Source organism: Lampetra planeri, chromosome 13 (assembly GCF_965212315.1).
Source record: "Lampetra planeri chromosome 13, kcLamPlan1.2.h2, whole genome shotgun sequence".
Lineage (NCBI taxonomy): Eukaryota > Metazoa > Chordata > Hyperoartia > Petromyzontiformes > Petromyzontidae > Lampetra > Lampetra planeri.
In genome coordinates this window covers 13,812,570-13,836,773 of record NC_136119.1, presented here as the reverse complement: position 1 = coordinate 13,836,773, position 24,204 = coordinate 13,812,570, and the positions used below count along the sequence as shown (strand labels likewise).

Genomic DNA, 24,204 nt, shown 5'->3' with positions numbered 1-24,204 from the left:
CGTCTCTGCGGGGTTACTCTACGGCCCGTGGGTTGCACGGCCGCGGATCTTTATAATTTGACATTTCCGAAGGAGCTGTGAGCGGCGTCGTTCATCCGAATGCCGGCGAGGGCATGAATCGGGGCCGATGCAGTCCTCGTGAGAGCGTCTCGCTCACAAGTCACCACTCACGCGAAGTACACCCACGTGTCACAACCAACTCGTTATGCAAGAGACCCGCGACTTACAGTGTTTTTGTAAATACCGACCCAAGCATTGTGCGCACACGGCGGAATGCGGCACTCGCTTGGGTCGAAGAGCCGTGGGTGGGGAATTTAAAAACCGAGCGGAGATTTTCGCAGCACAAAGAGAACCCGCAGCGGTAACCGGATCGTGCGCTCGGGGAGTCGGACGCCAACAAAAGGGCGCCTGCGATCGGGTGACCCCCGTGCGGTGGGGGGGGGACACCGCGAGCCCCACATCCACGGAGCCCCAAGAGTCTCTCGCTCCCCCATCAGCGGCTGGCACAGCAGCACCACCACCTCGGTGACGAGCAGACGGGCACGGGACGATGACTCGGCAGGGTGGTGCGAATGTGTGTGTGAGCGGAGCACCGGGCGGCTAAAGTGCAGCAAGTTGGCACGGTCGGGGTACAGCTGGTGGTGCATCTACCGGTCATCTCAGTCAGCCGACCCATGGCACCTGCTGGGTCTGTCCCGTGACCTCATGCACCTAGCCTGGCACGGTAGGGGTACAGCTGGTGGTGCATCTACCGGTCATCTCAGTCAGCCGACCCATGGCACCTGCTGGGTCTGTCCCGTGACCTCATGCACCTAGCCTGGCACGGTCGGGGTACAGCTGGTGGTGCATCTACCGGTCATCTCAGTCAGCCGACCCATGGCACCTGCTGGGTCTGTCCCGTGACCTCATGCACCTAGCCTGGCACGGTAGGGGTACAGCTGGTGGTGCATCTACCGGTCATCTCAGTCAGCCGACCCATGGCACCTGCTGGGTCTGTCCCGTGACCTCATGCACCTAGCCTGGCACGGTCGGGGTACAGCTGGTGGTGCATCTACCGGTCATCTCAGTCAGCCGACCCATGGCACCTGCTGGGTCTGTCCCGTGACCTCATGCACCTAGCCTGGCACGGTAGGGGTACAGCTGGTGATGCATCTACCGGTCATCTCAGTCAGCCGACCCATGGCACCTGCTGGGTCTGTCCCGTGACCTCATGCACCTAGCCTGGCACGGTCGGGGTACAGCTGGTGGTGCATCTACCGGTCATCTCAGTCAGCCGACCCATGGCACCTGCTGGGTCTGTCCCGTGACCTCATGCACCTAGCCTGGCACGGTAGGGGTACAGCTGGTGGTGCATCTACCGGTCATCTCAGTCAGCCGACCCATGGCACCTGCTGGGCCTGTCCCGTGACCTCATGCACCTAGCCTGGCACGGTCGGGGTACAGCTGGTGGTGCATCTACCGGTCATCTCAGTCAGCCGACCCATGGCACCTGCTGGGTCTGTCCCGTGACCTCATGCACCTAGCCTGGCACGGTCGGGGTACAGCTGGTGGTGCATCTACCGGTCATCTCAGTCAGCCGACCCATGGCACCTGCTGGGTCTGTCCCGTGACCTCATGCACCTAGCCTGGCACGGTCGGGGTACAGCTGGTGGTGCATTTACCGGTCATCTCAGTCAGCCGACCCATGGCACCTGCTGGGTCTGTCCCGTGACCTCATGCACCTAGCCTGGCACGGTAGGGGGTACAGGTGGTGGTGCATCTACGGGTCATCTCAGTCAGCCGACCCATGGCACCTGCTGGGTCTGTCCCGTGACCTCATGCACCTAGCATGGCACGGTAGGGGTACAGCTGGTGATGCATCTACCGGTCATCTCAGTCAGCCGACCCATGGCACCTGCTGGGTCTGTCCCGTGACCTCATGCACCTAGCCTGGCACGGTCGGGGTACAGCTGGTGGTGCATCTTCCGGTCATCTCAGTCAGCCGACCCATGGCACCTGCTGGGTCTGTCCCGTGACCTCATGCACCTAGCCTGGCACGGTAGGGGTACAGCTGGTGGTGCATCTACCGGTCATCTCAGTCAGCCGACCCATGGCACCTGCTGGGTCTGTCCCGTGACCTCATGCACCTAGCCTGGCACGGTCGGGGTACAGCTGGTGGTGCATCTACCGGTCATCTCAGTCAGCCGACCCATGGCACCTGCTGGGTCTGTCCCGTGACCTCATGCACCTAGCCTGGCACGGTCGGGGTACAGCTGGTGGTGCATCTACCGGTCATCTCAGTCAGACGACCCATGGCACCTGCTGGGTCTGTCCGGTGACCTCATGCACCTAGCCTGGCACGGTAGGGGTACAGCTGGTGGTGCATTTACCGGTCATCTCAGTCAGCCGACCCATGGCACCTGCTGGGTCTGTCCCGTGACCTCATGCACCTAGCCTGGCACGGTAGGGGTACAGCTGGTGGTGCATCTACCGGTCATCTCAGTCAGCCGACCCATGGCACCTGCTGGGTCTGTCCCGTGACCTCATGCACCTAGCCTGGCACGGTCGGGGTACAGCTGGTGGTGCATCTTCCGGTCATCTCAGTCAGCCGACCCATGGCACCTGCTGGGTCTGTCCCGTGACCTCATGCACCTAGCCTGGCACGGTCGGGGTACAGCTGGTGGTGCATCTACCGGTCATCTCAGTCAGCCGACCCATGGCACCTGCTGGGTCTGTCCCGTGACCTCATGCACCTAGCCTGGCACGGTAGGGGTACAGCTGGTGGTGCATCTACCGGTCATCTCAGTCAGCCGACCCATGGCACCTGCTGGGTCTGTCCCGTGACCTCATGCACCTAGCCTGGCACGGTCGGGGTACAGCTGGTGGTGCATCTTCCGGTCATCTCAGTCAGCCGACCCATGGCACCTGCTGGGTCTGTCCCGTGACCTCATGCACCTAGCCTGGCACGGTAGGGGTACAGCTGGTGGTGCATCTACCGGTCATCTCAGTCAGCCGACCCATGGCACCTGCTGGGTCTGTCCCGTGACCTCATGCACCTAGCCTGGCACGGTCGGGGTACAGCTGGTGGTGCATCTACCGGTCATCTCAGTCAGCCGACCCATGGCACCTGCTGGGTCTGTCCCGTGACCTCATGCACCTAGCCTGGCACGGTCGGGGTACAGCTGGTGGTGCATCTACCGGTCATCTCAGTCAGCCGACCCATGGCACCTGCTGGGTCTGTCCCGTGACCTCATGCACCTAGCCTGGCACGGTAGGGGTACAGCTGGTGATGCATCTACCGGTCATCTCAGTCAGCCGACCCATGGCACCTGCTGGGTCTGTCCCGTGACCTCATGCACCTAGCCTGGCACGGTCGGGGTACAGCTGGTGGTGCATCTACCGGTCATCTCAGTCAGCCGACCCATGGCACCTGCTGGGTCTGTCCCGTGACCTCATGGACCTAGCCTGGCACGGTAGGGGTACAGCTGGTGGTGCATCTACCGGTCATCTCAGTCAGCCGACCCATGGCACCTGCTGGGCCTGTCCCGTGACCTCATGCACCTAGCCTGGCACGGTCGGGGTACAGCTGGTGGTGCATCTACCGGTCATCTCAGTCAGCCGACCCATGGCACCTGCTGGGTCTGTCCCGTGACCTCATGCACCTAGCCTGGCACGGTCGGGGTACAGCTGGTGGTGCATCTACCGGTCATCTCAGTCAGCCGACCCATGGCACCTGCTGGGTCTGTCCCGTGACCTCATGCACCTAGCCTGGCACGGTCGGGGTACAGCTGGTGGTGCATTTACCGGTCATCTCAGTCAGCCGACCCATGGCACCTGCTGGGTCTGTCCCGTGACCTCATGCACCTAGCCTGGCACGGTAGGGGGTACAGGTGGTGGTGCATCTACGGGTCATCTCAGTCAGCCGACCCATGGCACCTGCTGGGTCTGTCCCGTGACCTCATGCACCTAGCCTGGCACGGTAGGGGTACAGCTGGTGATGCATCTACCGGTCATCTCAGTCAGCCGACCCATGGCACCTGCTGGGTCTGTCCCGTGACCTCATGCACCTAGCCTGGCACGGTCGGGGTACAGCTGGTGGTGCATCTTCCGGTCATCTCAGTCAGCCGACCCATGGCACCTGCTGGGTCTGTCCCGTGACCTCATGCACCTAGCCTGGCACGGTAGGGGTACAGCTGGTGGTGCATCTACCGGTCATCTCAGTCAGCCGACCCATGGCACCTGCTGGGTCTGTCCCGTGACCTCATGCACCTAGCCTGGCACGGTCGGGGTACAGCTGGTGGTGCATCTACCGGTCATCTCAGTCAGCCGACCCATGGCACCTGCTGGGTCTGTCCCGTGACCTCATGCACCTAGCCTGGCACGGTCGGGGTACAGCTGGTGGTGCATCTACCGGTCATCTCAGTCAGACGACCCATGGCACCTGCTGGGTCTGTCCGGTGACCTCATGCACCTAGCCTGGCACGGTAGGGGTACAGCTGGTGGTGCATTTACCGGTCATCTCAGTCAGCCGACCCATGGCACCTGCTGGGTCTGTCCCGTGACCTCATGCACCTAGCCTGGCACGGTAGGGGGTACAGGTGGTGGTGCATCTACGGGTCATCTCAGTCAGCCGACCCATGGCACCTGCTGGGTCTGTCCCGTGACCTCATGCACCTAGCCTGGCACGGTAGGGGTACAGCTGGTGGTACATCTACCGGTCATCTCAGTAAGCCGACCTATGGCACCTGCTGGGTCTGTCCCGTGACTTCATGCACCTAGCCTGGCACAGTAGGGGGTACAGCTGGTGTGCATCTACCGGTCATCTCAATCAACCAGCCAATGGCACCTGCTGGGTTTGTCCCGAGACCAACTGCCAGCAGCGAACCTTCGACACTTCACGTGGCCTCAAAGTGCACCTGGCCTGGCACAGGGGCCGTGGTGACGTCACTGTCACTTAGTGGCGAATGGCGGGTATAGGTGTAGGTGGGTGATGGGAGTCATGGGGGTGCAGATAGCGTGTTGAGTTTATTGTTTCACCAGTTGAGAACTCAAGAGACCAGGGCGAGTATCATTTGCAAGCGTGACCTGGGGCATCAATCTGTCAGTCGTGGGTGGTGATTGCTATGTATAGTTTCAATTGAGTCATTTGCAGGAAATTTTTTAACGTGGCAACTTTGAAAGGTTACGCAATACGACGCCAGCACAAAATGGCCTCCTCAGGGGGTATTTAACGTCCACTGTGCAGCGAACAGCCACGTAGTATTATTACAATGATTGCACCCACCGCAGTATTAACCGGGTCGGCCGCTGGACTCGAACCGTGAACATCTACAGCAAGCGGCGAATGCGCTACCGCCACGAGAGCCCGGAGCGCCGCAGCGTCAGCACCTCGCGACTGCCGAGTAGCTGTGCGGGAGTAGGGTTTGTGTTGTGCGGTGGGACCACGGAGTGCATCATCTGAATTAATGCGCTGATTGATGGGCGGTGCCTGGCATTTGTGCACGAGGTTGTGCCCGACGCTGCTACCGTGCCAAAGTAAATCCCAGCGGCCTCACAGGAGACGGTGACGCAATCTCGGGTTCCTCTAGCTTTTTTTGCAGAGAAGTTCAAACGCTACGCGATTCACATTGGGGTCTTACAACCCAATCCGCGTGAGCCCAAGTCACGAAGAACCCGATACCGAGACCATCTGGCACAACCCGGGCACGCTGCTCGGCAAAATCTATGCACGTCGCATCGTCCTCATGCGGTGAAAACACCACGGCCACAGCGCCTGTATGAGTCACACACGGAAGTCGGCTGTCAGCCAAACACACCGCTACATGCGCGTGCCGTGACCCAGCTCTTGGGGTATGAAGACGGGCCGTGGAGTCACGACACTTCCCATGCAACATCTACAAATGATGGCAGAGCAAATGTTGACATGGATCATGACTGAAGCCACTCCAGACACGTGGCAACTGGTGGTTGTCGAAAAGGGTCAAGCTCAACAGAGGGCTTGCTGGTGCCCGCCTTCATTAATGGGCCTGAGTCAGCGGTGGAAATTCCATGTTCTCCTGGCAGAAACCAGTCTATCCGTGGAACAACCTCTGGCGATTTCCCACTCGGCGACGAAGCCTCGGATGGCGTCGCTGATGTCACCGACCGCAGAAGGGATGCTGGGCTGAGTTGACCCTGGCAAGGAATGCCCAGGCGATCTCGATTATCGGGGGTCTTGAGGACACAGAGGAGATCGCCCCGATAAAAAAAACATGTCAAATGGGATATCAAATATTGCTTGCTTAGAATGGTAGCAGAGTGTATAATCTGTTGTTTTATTGCTTCCTAAGGCTGCAATGCGGTCTGTTTACCTGCCCACAAGGTGTGCGTGCGGTCACGTGGGCACCCAGTCAGCGACACTCGGCAAGCGAGCGTCGCCAGAGGGCCGAGCGAGCGCATCCAAAACCAAACACACAAACACAACCAGCCACGCAGCTACTTGGTTCACGAGGCTGCTGCTGCTGGGGGATGTTGGACAGGCCAGCTGGGCGAAGCTGTTGGTCGAATGTTTTAGAAACTCTAGCAGCTTGAGACTTCCACTGCGTAACATCTGGAGGGAGGTCGCCCTGTGGATGCCGCAGAGTTTTGAACCCTTTGCTTCAAATGAAGGCGTTCCATCTTCTCCACTGAGAGCGATTTTCTTTCTCTCTTTCTCGACCACACGCCTCATCATATTTTCAACGCATCATTGTTTCTGTTCACTCCTCTTCTAATTGAGCTTTATGAGGTGGTTCAGCTGTGGTTTGAGGGGGAGAGGCGATGAGAGGTATGGGAAGGCTTGGCTGGCTACCTTTTCTACAGACCAAACCCAAATCTCCGAATGGTTGGCTACGTATGGTGCGAAAGACGTTCAACATACTGTACATTCATACAGAGACCGAGTTCTCAAGTCAGCCTAGGCCTTTCAAAACTGAGGTCAACTGTGATAAACTTCAACACAATACCCGAACACAGCTGCCAATTCCTGGACTGTCAGTGTCATACCCGGACAGATGGTAACTCTGGGACAACAGAGCTCAAGAATGTGAGCAGAGGCTGCAGAATGCCGCTCATTGTCGTTGTGTGCACCAACCCGGACGGTATAGTTCGTTGTCAATAACACAACTTTACTTTGTTACGTAACTAAGACTCAAATCTTATCCCCCCCCCCGACACACACACAACTCTCTCATATTGTATCGCCTCTTCACTAAAAGCAAAACTAAAATCGCTGAATCAAACATTAATACTCTCGTTATTTTAAGAATAAATTCAGAACAGGCCATGGCTCAAAGTCCTCTGGGGTAGGCCCTGGACAAACCCCGCGGCCTTTCTGGCCAAACCTCTCAGACTCATCTCTGTGACTCCCTCCTTGATGCTAAGCTGTACCTCTTTTTTTAAAATGTTGCCAGCGCCAATATTTGTGCAGCTGTCATATTTTCCATAACTGAGGTATATGTCATATTTTGTTTGAACTCTGTACTCTTGTTAGTCTGTACTTGTCTGACCCAGTTAAACCTCGACAAAGATACATTTTGCCTGAATGGGCTCTTGCCACACTCCAAGCCCGGACACACTTCTCAGTCAACCCAGCTCTTTAAAAACTGTGCAGCGTATTGCAATTCAGTTCCAAGACAGTGCTAACAGATCTCAGTACAAATACATTCCTACCACCGAGCGACCACTACTGCCAGGTCAATCCCAGACAGGTGGCACCTCTCTATCACAACAGCAAGCCGGCACAGCGGCATCTCTCCTGGACATCGGGAAGGCTCCCTTCATTGGATGACTTACCCAGCTTGCCATTTCGTAGACAGCTGTGATAATTACTAACATCGGTTCAGTGTAACAGTTAACAGTGAATGTTAATTTATACACGTTAAGTTATACTAGTTATGTTAAATGATGGTATTAACAATAGAAAACAAAACTAGATGTGACCCAGTGTCATTCATTTAGGTAGAGGTTTCAACAAATTCTAAAGTAACCACACATGCAAATGTTCACACCATGTACGTTGAATATCTTTAGCACCGTACATAGCCAACCGTGTGTACACTGAGTACACTGAGTAGCTGCTCTATGCATGTGGCTTTGTGTTTGTATTCATGTGCGAGTGGATGTCCATGCGGCTCCGTGGCACAGGGAGTGCTTGTGTCCACTGTTGGCAAGCCCAAGCCTGCAGGGAACGAGGAAGAGGACATTGACACAAAGAAGGCCATCAGACAAGGCCTAACCAAACAGCACAAACACACGGCCCTTTAAAAGGCACTGCTAAACAGGCTTATCACTGCAAACCATCATTTAGAAGCCATTGTGACAGAGGTAGCCCCACACATTACGGGGCAGATTTAATGACAGCCACTTAAAGAGGCCGCTCTTATTGGGGTTCTCTCTTCACGAGCTGGGTTTGTTATTGACGCGTTCCAACGAAAGCTGAATGGGTGAATGTAGTAGCTCAGTCCGTATCTCATTACGTCTGTGACAGAGGGTGAGTGGGGCATCATAACTATTTGTGAAGATGCCCCAATATGAACTAATCTATAGTTTAAAGTCGTATTGCTGTTAGGAAACTGCCCGAGAGGAAACCAGTCACATTGACCAAAGGTTTTTTGTTTTCTGGGTCTCCCGGTGTTTCCCTCCACATTTAGAATCAACATCACGCATTTAGAGTATTTGGCTGCTATACATTTCCACACGATAAGCCACTTCGTTGGGCTATCATGTGGCCAGGTTGCTTCTGAAAAAGAGCTACATAGCTCAGTGGGCCGTACATGGTAAAATACAAAAAAAGGTTTAGTTGAAATGTCGCCTTGTACCCTTCCCGGCAGAGCTGCTATCCGAACCGTGGTGTCTCAGTGCTGCGTGCTGGTGTCCGACTGGACAGGTCATGGCACGTGTGACTTTATACTCACACACACACACGTGCAAACATTCACAAGTGAATCACATTTCAAAAAGAGTGTGAGTAGTAGCAGGAAGAATCAGAGATGCTTCGGTACACATTTATTACATACTTTACAAGGACAATAATAATTCATAACCTTTGTAAAATGTAAATTACTCCAGTTTTTAAAAAAATATACAAGATTTCAAATCACTTTGAAATAAGTTAACGTAACACAACACCACCGACAACCATTAAATAACATAAAAGTAAGCACCAGTCACTCTCCCGGCCCACTGCACTCACCAGCCACGTGTAGACCAGAGGCGGAGTGAGCAACTTCCCATGGTAGGGGCGCGGTTCCGAAATGTCAAGCTTTTAAAATATGGCCACACGTCAATGATAATAACAACACAAACCATTGAACGTAATTTCTATGGAATATATCAGTGTACCTGCAATACCAATTTCTTTTTAGATTTTGGGGTGGGGGGGGGGCTATCACCCCAATCGCCTCCTCCCCCCCTTCGATCCGCCACTGATCCAGACGCAGACAGTGGCAGAGCCTTCCTCCTCCAGCTCGGTCGGCATCGTGTCGACCGACACAACCACCACCAGTAGCCTCACAACGCGCGCACTCTTCACACTCGTTCTCCCGCAGCGCACAATTCACGCCTCGGCGTCACAGTCCCCGTCATCCAGTCGTCGCTGTCCACACCGCCACGGTACACATCAGTCAACAGGCACGTCCCGCGACAGGCGGTCCACGTTAGTAACTCATCACCAGATGCCACGTTCGCTCATCGTGAAGGAGGTGCGAGGGGCACGGTCACTGGGGCAGGCGGATTCCGAAGTGAGGGTGAAACACAACGTCTACTCTCCACTGTCAACACCAAGCACAGACGTCACTGGACACAATGAAGCTACTCCCACACGTGTCATCAGCACAGTGCGGCACGCGACGCACGCCTCCGTGGGCCTTTGGTTGCGGTTCGATCAGGGGAGAGGTTTTGGTCGCAATGTGGTTGCGGACTTGAAGAGCACGTGGCTTACACAGCCGTCAACCAGGCACGGCCACGCGTGGCGCAATAAGCCATCGCATCCCGATGGATCTCTCGGTCACGTTAAGGCCCGTGGTGGGTGCACCGCCCACGGAGGGGAGCGTTGTCCGACACAATCCACGTTCCCGCTGCAAATATGGAATTCTGTACATTTGAGAACAAGTAGGAATGCAACCTGTGAACGCGTCAATACAAATGAAGCCAATCACAGTGGGTGCTTGTGCAGGGCAACAGCAACGCGGTTTAGCGATTGCAGCGAGTCACGGGAATGCGTTTTTAATAATCGATCTGCAGGGTTCATGTCACGCAGCATCGCGGGACAACCGCGAAGCCATGGAAGCCCAGCGTGGGGCCTGTGTGTGCAGGGCGTGGCTAAACCAAGCCTGTCACATTGCTGAAAACGTGGCCTTTATAACGTTTCAAGGCAGGTTATTTTATACTACTTTACACTGGGTAAGGATCATCAGCACACGTTAACACTACAATCTCACTGCTGTGATTATTCACAGAGATGTTTGTAGTAAGGGCTGTTGCTGCTGCTGCTACTCTGTGGTGTGTTCAACAATGCAGTTGCATTCGCCATCGCGCGAGTCGTGGTGTCAATGCTGCGTGTCTACCCTCTACTGGGTTTGTGTGGTACTGAGGCTTCGTGCCATGGTCAGCAGCTCTGCTGTCCCAATCAACAGGTGTTTTATAGTAGTTTGCCTCGGCCTGCATGCATTGCCACCAAGTTATATGGATTTCCATCGACATGAGAGCTTCTCATCTTAAATACGCCCGGGGGAAAATAAAAGGTTTGAGTGTGGTGGACTGCATAATAATGATGTACAAACGAGGAAACAGAACATTGCACAATTTCCCACTAAACACAAGCTACTCCTGCTGAGATACTCTTATATCTCGTAACCTGTACGTGCAAAACAACAAAACTAGAACTTACGACAAATAAAAGTCACAACGCGCAGTAAGTAATAATGATGATATCGCGCCCTCCTGCATACCGGTCCATCTCATGAGTGCTTCGCATCGCATCTGAACACATTTGAAAGGGCACCCCCAGTAACAGGTATCTTTGTGCGGCACAAGGGGGCTTGACACCTGGTCTGCAAAGAGACACGAGTCTGCCAGGAGGATGCGATGACTGCTGTACGTAATCCCAAAGAGGAAATGGGATTGCATTCCGCTAAAAAAACCGAGCATCATGAAGGGCATTTTTACCTGGATAGCAGCTGTAACATACTGGTCACACACCAGAACGTGCAGTGCGTCAATAGTATCAAAAGATATAATGCGCACGGCTACTTATGGAATTGTGCCGAGAAGGGCCGATGCATCCCGAGCGGGCGCGGCGCTGTGCAAAAAGTGAATGGAACCTACACAACAAAGTAGCGCCTCCCACAACGCGCTTTGTCGGTGCAACCCCAACACCTTACAACTCAACGGACGCTGAGTGACGTGTCCGTACCGTGATGGCACAACATGTCACAGTCGGCTCACGGTTTGCGAGAAAGCGAATGATTAAGTTCGATGAATGTACGTATATGTCGGACGTCTTTCGCACCGTACGTAGCCAACCGTGCTGATTGGAGGTGCGGGGGGAAGGACGACAAACTAAACACAACAAGCTGTGCGCAGTCACCTCCAGTGTCCAGCGAAATGCAGTGACCTCTGGCCACAGCCAGGAGGAAGAGTCGAAGTTCTCTCCACGGTCTCCGTGTTTCCCCGTCACTGAGGGTGGCACTGGGGGCTCTGCATTCCCAGCTGCTGCTCCTCCGAGCGTGCTGCGGTTTAGAAGTTGCCACGGGCTTGTGAACCTGAAACCTGCACTGATGTAACTAAGCTAACACCAACACAATCGCTTTGAGAAAAATGTGTGTTCACTGGAATGTGTTATGCAAGTGTAGTTTTTCAATTGCCAAATATCTCATCAGATCTCAGAAGCTAAGCTTGGTTGAGCCTGGTTACTTCTTGGATGGGTTCCAACGTTGTAGTGACAGGTTTTTTATTGACTTAGTTATGTGACCAGCAGAGGTCAGTGCAGAAAATCACTTGTTATATTTTACTGTATTGTACTTCTATACTCACACGTCTACGGTCCCCGTCCGTCACAAATACGCGCTGACAAATATGGTGAAGTATGGTCAAATGATCCTCACAACCCACTTGGCGGTGGGAGGTCCTCATCCAGCAGTGGAATGACAAAAGGGCTGTACATGCACACATACTGTGCTTAGCAATCCAACCACCTGTGGGCAGAGGGTGGCCAGGGCTACAACTCACGACTCATGGGTTGTAGGCAGTGGCCAAGGCGAATGTGCAGTAAGACCTGTGGCTAAGCTCAACAACTGGACCTGGCTGTGTGTGTGTGTGTGTACGTCCGAGCGGTGGTGAACCCAGTTCCATGCCTGCTCAGGGCCACCAACACTGGTGACGATTATCCGAACCGGTCCTGGGGCTCGCGTGAGTATCTGGTGCGGTGTGTAAACATCGCCACTGGAGAGATGAAGGCGTCTCTGGGCGTGGTGCTGGCCACCCACTCCCTCCCCGCGTGTGCTGTGCTGGTCTTCATCGGTGCTGCTACTCACTAACAGCACTTGCTCCTCAGGTCTGTTAGGGGATACACAGGGGAGCTTTGTCTTTGTATACGCCCAGCACGCACAGCAGGAATGGTAAGAGAGCCTAGAGAGCGGAATGTTCAAGGTATACAAGGACTGAGCAGTTAAATTAGATGAATGCTTCTCTACTCAGGACCACAGAGGTTGACTAAATAATAATAAACAAGACGAAGTATTTTCTCTTTGCGGGGTAAGGCTGTTGATGTTTTGGTTGGCTGGTCTCAGGGAATAGCCATTCTCATGCAACGACAGCCAACGCATTCATTTTAAAACATCAAATCTTTTGACCTTTGATTGACAAGGCTTTAAATAAATATATATTTTAAAGTAAAATGGTTTGCAATTGTCATGGCAACTGTGCGAAGTAGAAGTTATATGTGTTCTGTGTACACCAAGGAACAATTTTACAATTTTCAATTAAACATTGGAATACCTCTGAGCTTGAGTGACTTTGGCGCAAACAACGGTGAACGAGAACCCAAACTGCTCTGCACTTAGTTCAACATGGGATTGCACATTACACGTTTAAAGAAAGACGCAAAACAAAACGGAAATATTTTACCTTGCAGGTGCAAACCTCGGCTGCCTTAATGGGCGTTAAGGGCGTCTGGAGCTTCCAATTTTAAGAGAGCTTAATTGCGAGTCAGGGCCATGTGACCGTCAGACAGAGGGCCACAGCGCCCTCTAGGGTGGTCATCGTTACACACGAGGAGAGGAGAGCGCCACCAGCCCAGGCATGCCACGGGGCTGTGCGGTGGGAGCAGCTCCAGCCTATGAGGCCCAGCACGGAGGGGAATTTAAAACCTGAAAAGGTAGCACTATCCCGCCATCGTCATCCGGTAGCTGTTCACTACTAGATGAAGGCCTTCCCAAGCCATGCCCCCCACCCCTTCACTCCGTTTAAACTGGACATTGCCATAAATGGATGTTTTGTTCACATCATAAAATGTCAACCAATGTGGGGTTTTTGCATTGCGTCTTCCTTTAAATTAACTGCGGAGGGTGTCTTTCGATGCTGTGTGGCGCCCGCCTCTCGTTAAGGATTCCGACAAACGCTGAACGCGTCCACGTGCTCAGTGCAGCCAGACGTCGCCTGCAACGAGCGAGCGTTCTCCACAAAGCAGCCCTGCGCCCTTAGCAGGGGCAACTTCACTTCGCGTGGAGCCCAGCCAGATCTTGAGGCCCCCCGAGGCCCAGGAAGACCCCGAGGCCCAGTGAGACAATGAGTCCCAGTGAGACCCTGAGGCCCAGGGAGACCCTGAGTCCCAGTGAGACCCTGAGGCCCAGTGAGACCTCGAGGCCCAGTTAGACCTCGAGTCCCAGTGAGACCCTGAGTCCCAGTAAGTCCCCGAGGACCAGTGAGACCCCGAGTCCCAGTCAGACCCTGAGGCCTACAGGAGGCCCTGGCCCCCGAGGCCTGCAGGCACCTATCTCTGGCGGTTGGAGACGCCGTCCAACTCGGCGTCGCTGTCGCTGTCGCTGAGGCTGCAGGGTCTGTCCCCCGGGGGCTGCACGGGCTGCAGGCTCTCGGAGAGACGGCCACTGGGGATGACGACGTAGCGCGCGGTCACCGTGCGCGGAGCCGGCTCCCGCAGCCGCTCCTTGCTGTGCCACATCCCGTACGACAGGTAGATGAACATACCTGAACACACACACACGAAGATTCCACATGTAGGGGGAAATGCTGTTAGCATGCAGCCACGAAGGTCGGCACGACACACAAGGGGGTCATGTGGCTCTCTCATTCATGCTGTCTGTTGGATCTCGTTTGTACAGTCTGTCACTCTTGTACTGTGAGTTTCATTTCTGTGGTCTCATTTGTATCGTCTCATCTGAATTCCCCTGTGCTTAGATTCTCAAGTGTCCTACCTTGGCTGTACTTGCTCTCTGGTTTGTGCTTTAAACATTTTTCCAGTTGTTAAGTTAATTGAAACATTTGCATAAACTTTGAATAAGGGTAATTGATTATTATTCAAACAATAAATACATTCTGACAATAATCGCCTGGAATAAATGAAGCATTTAATAATAATTAAATATTTTAGTTCATTGGGTATTCGCGCCATTCTTATAGCACAAGGCCATCACGAAGGCACAAGATTTCAAATGTCAAACGTCACTGGTGGCTGGCACTGGAACTCACCGACAACGATCCACACCATGAAGCGCACCCACGTCATGTAGTTGAGCTTCAGCATCAGGGTGATGTTGATGAGCATGCTCAGGGCCGGCAAGAATGGCACACACGGAACCTGCAGTCCCACACGGTGTTGAGCCTCAATAAGATCACGCGGGGAAGACTCTGGGCCTGAGTCGTTCTCCACAAGACAGTTGATGGCGTGTGCCTGTGACGTAGCGCTCTGAATATACAACATGCTTGTTCACGAGTGGAGTGAGAGCTCTGCTGCCGTGAAATCACGCATGATAGGCACCCACCAAGAAGGTAGTGGGACCGCGATTCTGCTCGTGAGCGGCAATGAGCATCACGCTGACGAGGAAGCCCAGGCCGAAGATGGAGAGGAAGAGCGCGAAGGCCCACGTCGGCAGGTGCAGGTGCGAGGAGCCAAACACGAGCATGGAGGCCAGCGAGGTGGCGCACACGAGCAGCGCCACCACGCACACCACCACCGCCTCGCCCGGGCCGCACGGCGCCAGCACCCGCAGAAGACACTCAAACCTAGCGCCAGCGAATACATCCGTCACTACAGCATCACCGCAGTCAAAGCCAATGTCATTTCCAGCTGGAGCGAGCATCGAGAGGCAGTGGTCATCTCCCGCTTATAGCCCTGAGCCAGTGGTGGATTTTACACATTCCTAAATAACTATTTAGAATCATTTAGACTTCCTAGATTTTATTCCGACTCCCTCGATCTAGTTCTGAAGATGCTCGGCGTCGTTCGACAAAACGTCGTATCTGATGGATAAATTTGGTTGTGAGAATCGTTCTTCAACTTACTGGTGAGCTGAAGTTACGATTGGTGTGATAAATGCTTCTTCTACACGTGACAATTTGTTCGGCTGTGTTGGGTGGTAGAGGGTCTTACGACCAAATCTTGCCAGATCATTACGTGGCTAAACCCAAAAATCCATGACAAAGAACAATGCAGCGGAGGTGCAGTTGCGGGCAGTGTGGTCGTTCGGCGGCGTCGGAGTACCTGGCCTTGAGGCAGCCGGCCTGCCGCGCGTCTGTTTCTCCCCGCTGCTTCCCCACGAGACGCAGCTTGTCCGAGAACGACTCGTAGCCGGCCGTGTCGCGCCGCTCGCCTTCCTTGTCCGGCGAGATGTCCAGGAACTCGCTCTGCGGGTGCGGCAAGGTGGGGTGCGGTCACTGCCTGCTCTGCTCTCTATCCCAGGGCAGCTCATCCACCGTTGACTTCCCATACAGCGGTGCTCAGTTCACTGGCTCTGCGGTGATGATGGGTCGAATTGACCTCTGACAAGGATTTGAACTCACAACCTCTCATCACTCTCCTATGCCTGTGAGTAGCTGTCTTCATCACATTGCACAGCTGCTTACTCACAGCTCTTATCCAGTGCCTTGGAATAAAGAATTGAGACGTGTAAATGTAGCATGAAGAGGAAGCCTGGACTTGAACAAGGATATGGGATTGACAGTGCAAAAGACCAGGGGGCAAAGGCGCAACCTCTGAGCGGAGTACGACGGAGGGGATTGGGAGACGGAAGTGGTTCTCTGTAACAGACAGAGAGCATGCAGAGGGGAGTGAAGTGAGATGAAGACGTAGACACGAGGGTGAGACCACCTGAAGACGTGGGGTGATTTTGTAATTGATCTGGGAATAATTATCTTGTGCCCCAGCTGTACCTCATTTCCATTATTCCCTCCAACTGCCCCAATAACTTCTCTCTCATTTTCCCAATGACGCACAGGCGCTAAGTACCGAATAATAGCGCAGAACAAGAGTGAAATAGGATATCGCTTGTGCATGGGGTAGCACCGCTCCCCCGCCCCCGCCCCCCATGGCGTGCGCCGGGCGCTGGCGGCACACACCTGCAAGGTGCGGTCGGGCTGGTAGCGCAGCACGATGATGCTCGCCGCTACAAAGGTGTACGCCAGCAGCGTGCCGATGGACAGGAACTGCACGAGCGCCTCCAGGTCGAACAGCGTGGCCAGCACGGCCGTCAGTGTGCCGAACACCACGATGGCGTTGACGGGAACCTTGGTGACGGCGTGCAGGTGAGAGAAGACGGAGAAGAAGAGCCCGTCGTCGGCCATCGCGTAGATGATGCGCGGCAACGAGAAGAGGCTGCTCAGCAGCACGGTGTTCATCGCTGGGGGGGGGGGGGGAGACACGGACCATCACGGACGTTAGGCGGACAGGTTGCCCTCACGCCCATGGAGTATCGTACTGAAAAAACGACCGGAGGTGTCAAGGTGTCACAGCGGCCCTGTTAAAACGGGCAAGGGAGCGGCGGGCCTTCTCTGCTGGAGGCCCCAAGGAAGTGCTAGAAATGTCACATTCCTATGAAACGGTGACACGGGGTTGATACTCCTGGCCGGGGAGAGAGCTGGGAGTTGGGCAGAGTGTATATTTTACACTGGGAACCAATGTCCTTCACGAGATAGGTATCTTTCTTCTTCCTGCTGTCCTTCCCCCCCACTTACAGCACGAAAGACGTTCTACAGACGTACATTTGCCCCCCACCTTGTGATGTAAATGCGGCATATAATGCAAGGGTTTTGAGATACGATTGTATGATGATGCTACATGAAGTTAAATTCATTGCATTACAACTGCAAATTAGGCTTCAAATGAACATTTTCCAGCCGACCAGGCAGGGAGCTTTCGTTTAGTGCAGGGAGGAGGGCACGCGAAACCAATCCACCAAGCTGACACAGTTAAATGGCTTACATGCAAAAATGCAAGTGTACGGCATTTCCTGCAGAAAATTCCTGCATAAATTCTTCTAAACAAGCGGGCACACCGAATAATTAAATGCGAGATGTGGTTGCATATAGATGCTTTATGAATGCAAACTGATTTGTAACTGTACACACCACGTGTCCACGTGCATCCTGGAACACAGCCCCGTTAGGACGTGCAAACAGACGCGATCGCATATATAAAGACAAAGATCCCCCGTATAGCCTGTAACAGACTATTGGGGCAAGTGCTGTTAGCAAGCACCTATGAAGGTCTGCACGGCACACGAGGAGGTGGGTGGCCAGCACCACGCCCGACCGCCTTTGTCTCCCGAGTGGCGATGTTTACACACCTCATCAGGTACTCATTTGAGGCGAGGGGAGGCCCAGGACCAGTTCAGATAATCGTCACTGGTGTTGGCCGTGAGCGGGAATCGAACTCGGGTCTCTGGGTTCGTAGCGCAGCAGTAGCGCAGTGCAGCGCTGACCGCTCCACCACCGCTAACACATATACACGCGGCATCACCGGGGTCTCACGGGAAGGTTGGCTAAAGATTGAATTTCTTATTTTAGTCGGCAAGTTCCAATCACGACATTGTTGAATCCTTGTTGAGAAGGTCAGTTTTTTTTAGCTATCCTTAATCAGCTGCAAGTTGTCCAATAAATGAGCGACACAGTCCATTGTTGATCTGAGTAGCAATGGCAACAACAGTGTTAAAGGGCAAGCGCTGCATTCGTTTGCTTTGAGATTAGGGCATTAAGAGGCCATCCATTTAGTACGTACGCAAAAATATGTCAAAATTTGACCCCTCCCCCCCTCCCTGTATGGACGCGTACCTTTTACACCCCCCCGCCCCACCTGTGTACGTTCGCTTGACGCACCCCCCACCCCGAATCCTAAAGAACGGCCGATATTTAATCCACGCAGAAACGATCAAGGATTAATAATATTAACGTGTTTAAGCAAACAGACAGTCCACCGCCGGCTGCATTAAATAATTAAGTTGCGTGCCTTGGCCACTGATGTTGCTGAGCTGCGTGAGAGCAGCAGTCAGGGGCACGGTGGCACACGAGTGACGCCTCTCCCACAGTCCCACCACTCCCAGCAGGACGTGTTGTCTGACAGCTGAAGACACTGAACTGTGGCTCATTTGAAGGCCGATGTAGACAAATTGTTATCGAGGCTTCACCCCCCCCCCGTTTCCTATCCGTACGTACATTGTCAGTAGACCCCCCATACGCAAGCGAACGCGTTTGGGTTAACGCCCCACCTCCCCGCTCCATGCGTACGTACTAAATGGATGGCACCTAATGGAGGCCTCGAGTAAGACACCATGGATCGTCTCTGGACGGGAGGTCACTCCTTCTTCGCTGCCCCTGTCACCCGGGGCTCTCTCCCTCCCCCGTGTGCACGCTGCCTGGTAATGGCTGCCTGGTAATGGCTGCCTGGTAATGGCTGCCTGGTAATGGCTGTTTGGTAATGGCTGCCTGGTAATGGCTGCCTATTTGGTGTTTGGACATCTTAACACCCGCATTATTGCCAGAAAGGGTAAACCATTCTCTTCTGTACTGTGTTGTTGCGCGTCTGACTGCCCAGTCATTCATTCCCTCCGGGAGAATCTAAAGCGAAGCAACACAGCCCACCACAGCATTACAAGCTGCCGACGTAAAGTTAGATGCTTCCTCCTAAACAGGTAATGGTGCAGGTTTCATCTCTGTTAGCAGCCCTGAACCGAAAGTTAAAATTCCACCTCGTTCATGATGGGGACCAGGTTCTCTGTAGGATGACTGATGACTTTGCACCAATACAAACTCATTTTATCAACACGAGAGGGATGATACGCTGGGTTGACCTGTCACTGTAATTTGAAGCCTGTCAAGACATTTTACCCCATGAACAACGGAACAACAGTGGTCAGCTGCTCGGGCTTAGCTACAATCCCAACGTCTGCTCTGGCGGTTGAGGATTTGCCGTGCTCGGTATGCAGTGCTGAAGGGGCGCTGCCAGCAGCCTCACCGCATATGGAGCCGGTGGAGACAATGAAGCCGGCCCACGGGTGCCCCCGGCGGGAGAAGGCATCTGACAGCGCCGACTCGGGCACCAGCGAGTGCCAGGGCACCATGAGCGTGAGCACCGTGGCCACCAGGGTGTAGGCCAGCGTGGCGAGGACCAGCGACAGCGCCGTGGCCACCGGAACGGAGCGAGATGGGTCCCGAGCCTCCTCGCTCGATGACGCGATCACGTCGAAGCCGACAAAGGCAAAGAAGCACGTGGCCGTCCCCGTCATGATGCCCGAGAATCCGAACGGAGCGAAGCCGCCCTCCTTTTTGCTGTAGTTCTGCGGATCGGCCAGTGTGAAGCCGAACACGAGGATGAAAAGGATGGCCCCCATGCTGATGACGGCGAACAGGTGGTTGATCCAAGAGGATACTTTGGTGCCAAAGGAAACCAAAATTGTCGCGATAAACAAAATCCCGCAGGCGAGGAAGTCGGGGTAGTGGGCGAGGAACGGCACGTCCCAGGAGGCGACGTGGGTGAGGGTGAAGTTCTGGATCTTGTGCTCGAAGATGGCGTCGAAGTAGCCGCTCCAGGCGCGCGCCACGGCGGCGCCGCCGATCATGTACTCAAGCACGACGTTCCAGCCGATCATGAAGGCCCACACCTCGCCCATGGTCATGTACGTGTAGAGGTACGCCGAACCGGCCCGCGGCGCCCGCGCTCCGAACTCCGCGTAGCACAGCGCCGCCAGCATGGAGGCCAGGCCGGCCAACAGGAACGAGATGATGACCGCCGGGCCCGCCATCGACTTGGCCACGGTGCCCGTGAGCACGTAGAGGCCCGAGCCCACCATGCCTCCGAGGCCGAGCAGCGTGAGGTCGAGCGTGGAAAGGCAGCGCGTGAGCGACGTCTCCATGAGGTCGGCGTCGAGGGTCTTGGTCCGCGCCATGCGCTGGCACGTGCGCACCACTCCCTCCCACGGGGCCCATCGCGAGCTCATGGCTCCTTCCGGCTCCTCCCGGCACCGCGACGGACGGCAGCTCACAGATCTCACCGCCTACAGCAGCGCAGCGGCACCAGCGAGAGGCATTCCTAGGGAACACAACACGCGATGATTTCCCGGTCAAATGAGCACGGGGAAGTGCTCATCGACCGCTTTCAGCCCTGAACTAGTGGGGGATTTGATTGCTGTGGTAGGGATCAATACATTAGACAGCCACTGTTGACAACAGGCAGCTGTGAAATGCCTTGCCCAGGCGTTCTAAACACTGATTATGTCAGCCTCCTCTGAACTTCCCTGATAAGGGCTCTTCCAATTGGATAGTGTTGTTTTTGTGTCGTCTTCGATGGGCGGGGGATTATTCAACAAAAGGACTGCACTGCCCTTTGCTATGGACCCCTAATGCTCACTTCTACAAACCCATTGGCATTTTACAACTCCCTCGATGACTGCCACAGACTCCCTGTTGGGAACATTTGCCTTTAAAAGCATCGGTATACCGGGATCTAGATTTGCGACAGATTGGTATACTGGTATTGATTCGCGACACACTGGTATAGTAGGACGTGTGCAAGCTTTCACTAATTTACACAAACGCCAATAACACTCTCAGCGTAGACTCACATCCAAGTCCTTCTTTGCAATGCTACCACCAATAAATGTACAGCACGTTTACACAAAATGGTCCAGAAGGCACATTGCTCTGATTATTAGTCTGGATGAACAGACCCCTTGCCTGATTATTCACAAACACTGTACACGGCACATGCACCGGGCCAATCGAGAACGCGCACACACACATCCACGACCCACGTGTGTGCGCGCGTGTGCCTCTGGGTCTCTGCGCGCCGCATCACCGATCACTGCCGCCGCATTAAACATTAAAGAGCCGCGATCGCAGCAGCAGGCGGACGAGGAGGAGCGCGAGCCGTGGCGGGTCTTCTCCCCCCCAGCCCGCTTCCCTGCATCCCTCCCTGGCTCCCTGCACGATCTCTTCTCATCCCTGCTCCCATCTGTCCCCCCGTTTAGTCCACGTTACCATCTCTCTTAACATCATCCCTGCTCCCATCTGTCCCCCTGTTTAGTCCACGTTACCATCTCTCTTAACATCATCTCTGCTCCCATCTGCATCATCGCTCCTCCACGCTGACGTGTTTTTCTCTCTTGCTGCAGTGTCCACGTCTGTAACGTCTGACAGAAGAAACAAATGACGACCCTCCCGGCTCCAGCATGTCTGCTGGACACACCCACACGAATGTGATATCGGTCTAGGCCACTGCACGCTGCGCTGCTGCCTCGTGTGTTGCCGTGCCCCCCTGTGATGTGAGCGAGACGGAGTTCGTGCCGACCACCCAGAGCCAATGCCTCCCTCGCCGTGTGGCCCCACCGGGGCGAGGCGAGGCGAGAGTTTGATTTCGTCCTCCTGTGCACCGCCGATGGCCTCGATCAGCAAGCACCGCCGGCGGATATCAACAACAACAACAACCAACAACTATTGTACCACCTGAGAGACACGAGCACCGCAATGATCAGAATCACAACCACAACACCCGCACGTGCAACCACAATGCCCAAAACTGATGATGTGATCGCAAGATAATCGGTGCACTAAAACCACAACCACGTGATGATGAATTTACAATGACAGTCCAGGAGTTACAGCCACGGTTAGGCACAGAGCACAAAGTGACACGTACACACGATGGTAGTAGACACACGCAAACTCAGTGGAACATGCACACCGTGCGATATGTAGCAACACATTGTCGTGGCACACAGCCAACGACACAGTGACACACACAGTGACACAGTGACACACACAGTGACACAATGACACACACAGTGACACACACACTGACACAGTGACACACACAGTGACACAGTGACACACACAGACTGACACACAGTGACACACACAGTGACACACACAGACTGACACACAGTGACACACACAGTGACACAGTGACAAACACAGTGACACACACAGTGACACACAGTGACACACACAGTGACACACACAGTGACACAGTGACACACAGTGACACACACATACTGACACACAGTGACACACACAGTGACACAGTGACACACAGTGACACACAGTGACACACACAGACTGACACACAGTGACACACACAGTGACACAGTGACACACACAGACTGACACGCTGACAGCGACACGCTGAGTTACACACAAACACTCTGACAAGTCAAACACACTGAGATCGACACACGCATAGACTGACACACCGACAGCGCCGCAAACACACTGACACACACAGTGACACACTGACACACACAGTGACACACTGACACACACAGTGACACACTGACACACACAGTGACACAGTGACACACACAGTGACACACACAGTGACACAGTGACACACTGACACACACAGTGACACACTGACACACACAGTGACACACTGTGACAAAGATAAAGACCCCCCGTATAGCCTTAGCAGACTAGTGGCAAGTGCTGTTAACGAGCACCTATGAAGGCCGGCACGGTACACGAGGGGGTGGGTGGCCAACACCACGCCCGCCTTCGTCTCCCTAGTGGCGATGTTTACACATCGCACCAGGTACTCATTTGAGGCTCAGTCGACCTAGGGGAGGCCCGGGACCGGTTCAGATAATCGTCACACTGACACACACTGACACACACACACTGTGGCACACACAGTGACACAGTGACACAGTGACACACACAGTTACACACACAGTGACACACACAGTGACACACTGACACACACACAGTGACACACACAGTGACACACACACAGTGACACACTGACACACACAGTGACACACTGACACACACACAGTGACACACACAGTGACACACACAGTGACACACTGACACACGCAATGACACACACAGTGACACACACAGTGACACACACACTGACACACACAGAGTGACACACACAGTGACACACACAGAGTGACACACACAGTGACACACACACACTGACACACACAGAGTGACACACTGACACACACAGTGACACACACACAGTGACACACACACACTGACACACACACACTGACACACACAGTGACACACACAGTGACACACGGACACTGCCCACCGCTGTCGCAGGGTTCACCAGGGAGGGACCGGGAGATCCTCGCCTCACTGCCCGCGCCTCGCCACGTGATTTTAAAAACGCGTTCACAACGACGCGGCGCGGCACGCGCGGCCACCGTCCCCGCACGTCACCGCTCATCCGACGAGCCAGCTCACCAAGTGTTCAAACTGATGTCGTGACGTCATACAGAATGTGTTGCACTTGTGGTGCGTGACGTCACGCGGGTTGTCTTCGCTGGACGTGCGCGACGTCATGCTGATGATATTCACGGTGCGACGTCGTGCATGTTCAAACGTATACGTGACGTCATGCCGATGATATTCACAGTGCGACGTCGTATATGTTCAAACGCACACGTGACGTCATGCCGATGATATTCAGTGCGATGTCGTGCATGTTCAAACGTACACGTGACGTCATGCCGATGATATTCACAGTGCGACGTGCATGTTCGAACGTACACGTGACGTCATGCAGAGCGTGTTTAGATGTGTGTTGTGACGTAACGGGCCGGTGCAGGACTCGGCCTCTGCCACGTGCACCGCTGCAGTGAGAGCGGCCGAGCAAATGGCGGTGCGAGACGGGCGAGGACGCCTCAAGAGGCACGCTGCACGGTGCCTCCAGCAGGGGGCGCTTCGTCTGTGTGCGATCCACAGCGGCGACAA

General features: G+C 54.4%; 1 protein-coding gene across 2 annotated transcripts; it reads right to left on the bottom strand.

Annotated features, from left to right (window-relative positions):
* Positions 1–8,960: 8,960 nt before the first annotated feature.
* On the bottom strand, positions 8,961–23,708 carry LOC144722101 (cationic amino acid transporter 4-like). Of its 2 annotated transcripts, XM_078600249.1 has the most exons (8): positions 23,540–23,708; positions 19,460–20,533; positions 16,570–16,850; positions 15,716–15,858; positions 14,997–15,237; positions 14,704–14,812; positions 13,988–14,202; positions 8,961–12,552 (listed from the first exon to the last, which is right to left on the bottom strand). In XM_078600249.1, the coding sequence occupies exons 2-7, from the start codon at positions 20,439–20,441 to the stop codon at positions 13,988–13,990; spliced, it is 1,971 nt and encodes a 656-aa protein (XP_078456375.1). In that variant the 5' UTR covers positions 20,442–20,533; positions 23,540–23,708; the 3' UTR covers positions 8,961–12,552. The 2 variants fall into 2 exon arrangements, with proteins under 2 accessions (XP_078456375.1, XP_078456376.1); XM_078600250.1 differs by lacking the exon at positions 23,540–23,708 and having other exon boundaries at positions 19,460–23,514.
* Between the last annotated feature and the right edge of the window lie 496 nt (positions 23,709–24,204).

Bases quoted from the DNA above. Each gene is read 5' to 3' on its own strand.
- LOC144722101 (XM_078600249.1), bottom strand. From the start codon at position 20,441: ATGAGCTCGCGATGGGCCCCGTGGGAGGGAGTGGTGCGCACGTGCCAG. The intron at 15,859-16,569 runs GTGTGTGCCGCC...CCGCACCCGCAG, and splicing joins AGCCCGACCGCACCTTGCAG to AGCGAGTTCCTGGACATCTC. The intron at 14,203-14,703 runs GTGAGTTCCAGT...GTGTGTGTTCAG, and splicing joins CATGGTGTGGATCGTTGTCG to GTATGTTCATCTACCTGTCG.